Genomic DNA, 9,308 nt, shown 5'->3' on the forward strand with positions numbered 1-9,308 from the left:
TAAATTTGGAGTCATGTGGTGATATGGTGTTTGGTCCTCCCACTACGACTCGGGAAAGCATGCAGTTTATTAGGCTACATATGAAATAAGTTATGATGAACTTGACATGGTGGTGAAAGTGCACGTTGATGAGCTTGATGCTGCTTTCCAATATATATCCAGTGTCTTATCCATAATAATCTCATCGTGTAGACTAGACAACCCACACAGCTTACCCGCACTGTATCTGTGAGCTGTTGGCTAGAGCGTAGGTGCCAAGACCAGAGTAGGCACATTTGCTATTTAACGCAACCGTTTAAGCAAAAAAAGGATGTGTGCACCACGTCATCACGCACTGATTTTTATCTGCAACAAGTCAATTTGGTGAAAACGCATCACTGGTGTGAGAATTTGCATATTTTCTTAATGCGGATTCCAGAGTATTCACATGGAAATCTGTCGCCAATTGGATGGAAATTGTTTAGGCCTAACAAAAATGTACTTTTTTTAGGTTACATTCTACAATTGTATAGTAATGTAGGTCATGGATTGTGTGAGATTCCTGTACCCTACAACTGGTCTAATCTGATGTGTCCATCTGTCTGGCAGGTCTTGGTCTCCTATCCATGGAGAAAGTGGGCAAGATGTGGAGCAACCTGAGGAGCCGATGCCAGACCCTCTTCCACAGCGACGGTGCGGGACCCAGTACAGAGAACAGCGTGGTGGAGGTGGACGGTATGCACTGTGTGGTGGACCTGGAACGGGGTGGCAATTCAGGTGAGGCCCAGGCTTCTCGGGCCTCTAGCCTGTCCCGAAGCCTCTTGCCGCTCCCCATGGTTACTGGAGGACGACGTCACAACTGTGTGTCGGACATCCCCCAGATAGTGGAGATCACCATAGACAGCAAAGACCATGAGGATGCGAGGGGGGGTCGTGGAGGAGTCCCTGTGGCGCGGAGAGACTCATACTCACGCCATGCACCTTGGGGGGGCAAGAAAAAACACTCATGTTCCACTAAGACTCAGAGCTCCATGGATACAGACAGGCGGTCAGGGCGTGCGCGCGGGGCCGCTGGCCGGAGGGAGCGTCGCTACGGAGTCAGCTCTATCCAGGAAATGGGGGACTCTGGGAGCGGGGGTTGCAGTCTGAGCGCCCGTTCCCTGCGCCAGCGGCTTAGCGATACAGTGGGCCTGTGTCTCCCCCTGCCCCGCCGTCGCTCGCGCTCTTCCAAGACCCCCACCATCTCGAAGCGCAAGATCCACCTAACAGAGCTGATGCTGGAGACCTGTCCCTTCCCCCAGGGCTCGGACTTGGCCAACAAGTGGCACCTGATCAAGCAGCACACAGCGCCCGTCAGCCCGCATTCCTCCACGGCTCTGCTTGACGCCTTCGACACCGCCCACCCCTCCCCTGAGGACGAGGAGGAGCGTCTGCGCGAACGCCGCAGGCTCAGCATTGAAGAGGGAGTGGACCCCCCACCCAACGCCCAGATCCACACCCTGGAGGCCTTGGCACAGGGCTCCTCTCTGTACAAACTGGGACCAAAGATGGCCCCCGGCATTGCAGAGGCCTCTGGGGAGGCCCGGGGCGCGGTGGCCTGCTGCTCAGGAGGGGGGGTATCGGTGCAGGTGCTCGGGGGGGCTACAGCCCAGTTGGCTGACTGTGACTCGGAGGAGGACTCAACTACCCTATGCCTGCAGGCCCTGAGGCCCAAGCAGCGGCACGCGTCTGGGGATGGCAATCTGAGCCGGAACCAGCCTGGGCCATGGAAGGTGCACACACAGATCGACTACATCCATTGCCTGGTACCGGACCTGCTGCAGATCACTGCACTGCCCTGCTACTGGGGCGTGATGGACCGCTATGAGGCGGAGGCGCTGCTGGATGGACGGCCCGAGGGAACCTTCCTGCTGCGCGACTCGGCCCAGGAGGACTACCTGTTTTCTGTCAGCTTTCGCCGCTACAACCGCTCGCTGCATGCCCGCATCGAGCAGTGGAACCACAACTTCAGCTTCGACGCCCACGACCCCTGCGTGTTCCACTCATCCACCGTCACAGGCCTACTGGAGCACTACAAGGACCCCAGCGCCTGCATGTTCTTTGAGCCGCTGCTCACGGCGCCACTCCACCGGGCCTTCCCTTTCGGCTTGCAGCACCTGGCACGCGCCGCCATCTGCCCCCGGACCACGTACGACGGCATCGGCGGCCTTCCACTGCCCCCGGCCCTGCAGGACTTCCTCAAGGAGTATCACTACAAACAGAAAGTGCGTGTGCGCTGGCTGGAGAGGGAGCCGCCACTCAAGATCAAATAGTGGCGGGGCTCTGGCGGCCTGTGCGTGCAGCCGCGGGCTTAGTCAAAACAGGAAAAACTCCCAGCCAATCAGGAGAGGTAATACTGAACATGGCACTTTTCAGTCAGGCGGGGAGGGGTAACTGGAGGGGAGGAGTTGGGTAAAGTGATCTATCCAAGATTCATTCTAATCTCTTTGTTTTACTTATTACTACTTACATCACATGGAATACAAATCTATTATATTCAGTATAATGCTGTCTGGCAAGCACATTTTTACTATTGAACAGATTCTGAAAGGGAGAGCACAAGCCTTCATGCTTGGTCTCCCTCTCTCCTCTTTCATTCTGTCAAGTGTCTGCCTGATCCCACAGCATGAGCTGCCTGCATGGCCCCCCTCCCCCCTCTCCCCAGTCTCTATCTAGGCCCACATGGTTAGCTAGCTATGTTGTACAGTTCACTCATACTTTCTATCCTTCCTTTTTTTTCCTGTTGCTTGATCAAGCGACTAGAAGAATGCCTGGCGGGCATCGTGAGGCTTGAGGTGTGGAGTTGACAGTGGCTTTACTGGAGAGAGAGGGGGGTGGGGGTTGGCTGCAACTAAAACTCCTACTGCAGTTCGTTAGGGCCCGCTTGGTGGACAGTGTCATACAGACACACACCCAGCCATCATCAAGCATCATTGAGTAGGCCTATGTCTGAAATAAGGTGCTGTTTAAGGGTGCTGTCCAGTAGGTCTTCGCCCCAAGGGCAATGTGGAACGCGGCCAGGTCCAAAGGTGCTGCTACAGCGTCCTGCTTCCGTACACCTGTAGGGAACGAGGCATACACAGCAGTGTGTGTGGTCACTGCGAGTCCTTGGCTTTTAGATATCCTCACTGTCATTTCTCGAAGCATAATCGTTGTCTCCCACCACCAATGTGTTGGCACAGGTGTACGGTTCTTCTAATGGAACAATACTAATGATATTTGTCCTGGTGGTTGTTTTCTCACACCTGTCTGCCAGTGGCTCAAACTGGCTACAGAACAGGCACTTTAACTGTGCGTGCAGTTTTTGAAGACACACACACTGGTTATTGTCTCAGGGTCTGGTTTGTTTCTGGACCTGTGTTCTGCCTTCATGGTGTCACTTATTTCTCTCTGTGGCATCTGCACCCTCCGCATACCATTGACATTTTACAGTTAACTTGACTCCGCTTTACACATTACAGCCACAGTCCCGCTTTATAGTATTAGTACCCGAAGGAGCTGCATTTGATATGCGCATTGTCACTGCTGCTAGCGATGCCCGTAATAACCCAGCATATTGTGAGCTTGCATCAGGAAGACGAATACAACAAAGCGTAACCTATGTGCCTTTCATAGAACCTCCTGATCTACTTTAAACTCTTGAGCCTGGTGCATAGAATACTCCAGCAGCACTTCCCACTCATGTAGCCCTAAATGGAGGATGAGGAGGAGGAAAAGGAATGATGAGGAGCAGGGGATGAAGAGCTCTCTGTTCATTGGTGCACATTCAATATTTTTTATATATATATATATTTACATTTTTCACATTTCTATTTCATCAAGAAAATATTGTCAGTGTTTGCTAGCTAGCTAGAAGTGAATACACTACTCCCTTGTCTAGCTGTGGAGGCTGGTGGGAGGAGCTATAGGAGGACGGGTTCATTGTAATGGCTGGAATGGAATTAATGGAGTCAGACATGGTTCCCGTATCTTTGAGGTGTTTGATACCGTTCCATTTATTCCATTTCAGCAATAACAATGAGCCCGTCCTCCTATAGCTCCTCCCAACAGCCGCCACTGCTGTCTAGAATCATTTATTGGCTTCACTTCCAAAAGTCATTGGGTTTTATAGGTGGCTGGATGGGTTGGGCAAGGCAGCGTCAGGTCCTGGAGGGCTTCTACACTGGACATGTTTTAGAACGGCCCCCCTTATTGCGTCACATAGGCACGAGTCTGTAAAATCTATGGAACGCTCTGAAAAAGATAAGAAACGAGGAGTACCTGTATATGGAAATACTATCTGCAAATGTATACAAATATAATTCTTACAAATTATCGGTGTGATATCAGTGATTTTTATCCTGGTTGGATAGGTAACTGGAATCCCGTCTCTCTGAATGGCAGGGAAGATGTTTATTTTAACTACCCAACACGCGTTGTGTGTTATCAGAGGGGGAGGATCATGAATGAAAATGCAATGAATGCATATGATTAGCTTATTCATGACCATCTCTGAGTGTCTGTGACCAAAGCTCTGTTATTCAACGGTGTTGCACACAACCTGTATTGTTTTTAGTAGTATTGCTCGCCACTATGTCTCTAGGGCTCTTTAAAATTACCATACTGAATTTTATTTCAACTGAACAAACATTTTAAGCCTACAGGGCAGGCGATGTTACCAGGTAGAAACAGAGACAAGCCCCCATCACCTTACACCTCAGTCTTGCAACTGCTCTGGCCTCTTCCAAGCCCTTTTGTGCTACTATCAGTGTGCTAATGAAAGGTAATGTGATGTGTGGGTATGTGTTATGGTTTGGAGGCAGAAGGACAGGAAAGTGTGTCACTGTCAAGGGTCAATGGTATAATTGAGGCGTGTGGGTGATAGTTAAATCAACTAAATGCTCTTTTTCATATCCAACCCTCCCTCCCTCTAACTTTGTTTTCAGAAAGCTTGGAGATTGCATGTGAAAATCACCCATTTGTATGATCTATGAAGGGCTGTGGAGGACTGTTTGAATAAGAAAAAAATAGGTTGACATATAAGTCACTTGCATGTGCACTTGTATGTTCTATCACCCTGACATCTTGTATGGGATAGCTGTTAAAAATTCACTCTCCAGGCTCTTACCCATGCGCGCACACACACCTACTCTTTGCCACCTTTCTATCATGCTACGGCTATGGCCAACTGGCACTAATCACTGGCTAAATGTACCTCGCCAGGATCTACATTTACCGTGCGCTAAAAGGGCCACTGTATTTCCTAATGGGTGCCCCTCTCTTTTTCTGACCACATCCTCAACATGACCCTGCTGATGCTGCTGGGATATGTGGAGGGGACTTAGGGGCTATTGTTTGTGCTGGTGGCTGCTTCCCCCTCCACGTTCTGCGGCCGCCCCAGCCCTGTTTGGGAGCTAGACTAAAGTTAGCATTAAAAGAGAGTAGCGCCTTAGTCTCACAATGTACCATTGAAGGCCCGGTTTCCTGCTGTGGGAATGGGGTGCGGCGGGGGGGGTCTAGGGATTTGTTGAAGTAATGGCACTTTAATTGTCTGTGCGCGTGTTTGTGTTTATTTGTTCAAGGTGGAGATATGGGTGTGAGTATGGAGTATTTCGTTTGTGTTCATACATCACAAGCAATGTTGGAGGACAGATTTATGTTCTGTTGAGTTGCAGACACGTGTGTGTGTGTGTATGTGTGTGTGTGTGTGTGTGTGTGTGTGTGTGTGGACCACATAGAGAGGGTCTGGTGGAGGGGATGTGGAGTCTGCTGTGAGGGGTACCCCCCCTATGAACAATGCCTCTTGTCCACCTATTCTCAGGCAGGCCCAATGTTAGGCTAGTTCCAGGATCTCTTTTCAACCTTCTTATTATAAATCTGAGGCAGGCAGGTCATATCACCAGCCAACCCTGTTTGACCACATCAAGACCCCTGGCCTGGATCAAGGTTTCAGCTCTTAGAGGAAAAATACAAGTTTTATTCTCATCTTTCCCCTATTTTTTTTTTGGAAAGCTGGGTAAAAATGCTATATGCAAACGAGGGGAAAAAATGAAAAGATGTATGACTAAAGAATTATTATTTTTCATTATTCTTCTCCCTTATATGCAATGGAGTGTACTGTAACAATGGTCGCAATCCTCTGTCACTTTAATGCTGTATGTGCACATCGGTTGCTGTGTGGATGTGGGTGCCGTGGCAACAGGACTTGACAATGAATGGTTGTCATTCTACAGCACCATTGTTTTCCCAGACTGCCTTATTCATTCTGACCAATCACAAGAGCCCTTTCAAATCTGGGGCCGCAGGCACTGCCACAGACTTTAAAAAAAAAATAAACTCTGGTCAGACGAATATCGCCGTTCCATTATTATTAAAACATTTTTTTACTGTTGTCAGGAAGGACTTGGAGAGTGTAAATGTTCACATTTCAGTGTCTTTGTTATTCTGTGTATCTGCTTCACCATTCAGACAGTTGTTTTTTTCCGTTATAACCTGTTCATTTTAAAGAGCCGTATGATGCGACACTTGTAGCTGTCACTCTTGGTGCTTGGCTTATGCTTCATTGTCTTAATATTCCAAATAAAACTGTTAAGCGTAATCAACATTGGGCCGTGTTTGATTTCAGATCTCTCATTCTTCTCTCTTTCTCACTGTGCCGCAGTTTCTTACCTTTCATCGTTCTCTCTACCATAAATGAAAGGGATAATTCACAAAAATGTCAAAATGTGTTTGTTTCCTAACCTCTTAAAGTAGTCTAGTCAAGTTTACCTTCAAACTTAAATGAGGGTGATGACCCAGGCAGGATTTGGTTTGTGGAGTCGGTTGGATATGAGTTAGCCTAGTGACCTGGGGACAGTGATCAGTAGGAGTATCTGGAGCCAGCCCACTTACTTAATACTGCATGTATTGCCCCCCTCTCTGCATTCTATCCTTAGTCCCACCCCTTCCTCCCAGCTCAGGCCTGGCTGCTGCTCTTGTCTGGTCCGGCCCACCTAGGGCAAGCCTCTCCACTCCTCATCCTCCCTTTCCCAGCAGGGCCTACCAGTAGCTGACTGGAGACGCGAGCACGACCCTAGAGTTTAGTATTTGCTCCTTGAAATGAAGTATAAATAGCATGTGGGTTATCGGTTTCAAGTTAGCTAGCCGAGACGTATAAATAATTGAAGCTCGCCCAGAGGGACAAGCAAGCACAGGATGTAGGCTTGCAGGGTTTGACTCAAAAGCTTGAACCTGTTGAAAAACCTCAGAGCTCAATACATAATAAATACCTGAACATGCACAAAGCTCACAATCCCTCTCAACACTCAGCATGTTTGAGGAGATAAGCCTGAGCAAGGTGCTACACAGATTTGCTCAACTCTATCACATAATGAGTGGTTATTTGGCATGTAAGGTGAATTTTAGATCAGTGATTCTGAGCAGCGCCTTTCTGCAGGCAGATCCCCAACAAATGTGCTGCACTACCAATGCCAACATCAAGTTCACTTGTAAACCCGCCTCAGGCCCTTAAAAGCTTCAGCCTTCAGCCACAAATACCCCAAGGCGCTCAGGGAATTTCCAATAAATTGTGGAATCCTGAGCTGAACCAAGACACTACTGGAACGAGGTGGGGATTCTAGCGGTGAGCACTGGGCCAAACCCACAAGACCTCTACCTGCTGGGCTCTGACTCGGTTCAACCTGAGACACCTCATCAGTAGAGAGTCTTAGTGTTAGCCTCCACAATATACACACGTATCTCTCTTGAGCGCATTGAGCTGGAATAAGCAGTTATTGTTGGAAGCACCATCAATGAAAAGTTACCTCGGTTCCAAAACACACGTTTTCTGGAGACTTGTGGGAGGAGTGCTGATGACATCACCCACTGTATGCGCTTTCGGTAGTCTGATTGTGTCCAGACTGAGGAGAAGTCCGCACACAATTCATCCCTGACCACCACCTGAAGTGGTCAGACAGATCTGAACACAATCAGACCACAAAGCGCCTTTTGTGTATATATAAACATTCATACATATATACATACATATATACACATACACACTTTTTTTTTTTAATATACCTTCCTTTATTATTCCCTGCAAACCCTACCACCGCTCCCAAAATTGGAGTAAACTAATAAACAATAACACTTAGGCTTCTACTTCCAGCTTATACATACTATACACATTTTAAAGACAAAATCTATTTTACAGTAGCTATATTTTGTTAGTTTTTAGTGCTGGCCTTCCTCTATTTCTGATGTCCATCCAGTTTGATTTCTATTTGCCATATATTTGTAACTGTTCTATTTCATAAAAGTTCTGAACCTATATACATTTTACAGACCCCGTATATTTTACATTGGTTCTTTCCCATCCTTCAGCTCCATTCAACCCCTCCAATTTATCTCTTAACACCATCCATATTGGATTTCTATTTGCCATATATTTTTCAATTCTACTGTGATGCTTCACAAAAGTACTGAACCTTTCTATTCTCATAGTTTCTACAGATTGTAAATTAAAGACAAACATTTTTGTTAAAATTATTATGATATTATTGGTGGATTGGCTATGACTTTTCAAATCACCCAGTATTGCTATCTGCAGCGTTAGTTCTAAGTAAATGTTGCAATTCTTCAGCCATTCCTGGACCTGTGACCAAAAACAAGCTACCAATTTTGGTCTTTAATGCAGGGTCGACAGAAAAGTTCCTTAAATTTTCCCTCTTTCACTTGCCTCTTCAATTTTTGTGGTAATGCTGCAATTAGTTGGTTGTAATTTTGGTTAGAGCAGACATTGCCATATGTCTGTGTTAGCTGCATGTGTGACATAACTCCACCAGTCCTATTTAGGATATAATTTACAAAGATTATATATATTTTTAATGTTAGAAAATATATATATATTTTTGTATCAATTAGTATATTTGAGTTTAACCACAATATTTGTTGTATTATTTGTTCTGTCTTTTCAGGTGGCTCAAACTGAAATTGCAACCAACTTTCTATGGCTTATTTAAAAAATAACGATATTTTGGAGATGATTTCGTTTTCAAATAACCGAACGTGAGCAGTTGCAATCTGAATAAAGGGGAAAAGGTCATTCTTGAATATGGGGTGAGACATTACTAATTTACTAGAGAACATTTTTTTTGTATGACTGATCAAATCAAATCAAATGTATTTATATATCCCTTCGTACATCAGCTGATATCTCAAAGTGCTGTACAGAAACCCAGCCTAAAACCCCAAACAGCAAGCAATGCATGTGAAAGAAGCACGGTGGCTAGGAAAAACTCCCTAGGAAAAACTCCCTAGAAAGGCCAAAAACC

General features: G+C 46.6%; 1 protein-coding gene across 1 annotated transcript in view; it reads left to right on the top strand.

Moving 5' to 3' along the window:
- Positions 1–6,595, top strand: part of socs5b (suppressor of cytokine signaling 5b) — a 44,114-nt gene extending 37,519 nt beyond the window's left edge. Inside the window, exon 2 of the mRNA XM_014154143.3 lies at positions 589–6,595. Within this exon, the coding sequence (XP_014009618.1) occupies positions 606–2,291 (1,686 nt within the window). The 5' untranslated portion in view covers positions 589–605 and the 3' untranslated portion in view covers positions 2,292–6,595. The remainder of the gene's footprint in view (positions 1–588) is intronic.
- The last annotated feature ends 2,713 nt before the right edge of the window (positions 6,596–9,308 follow it).

This window comes from Salmo salar, chromosome 18, assembly GCF_965601325.2.
Source record: "Salmo salar chromosome 18, fSalSal1, whole genome shotgun sequence".
Classification (NCBI taxonomy): Eukaryota; Metazoa; Chordata; class Actinopteri; order Salmoniformes; family Salmonidae; genus Salmo; species Salmo salar.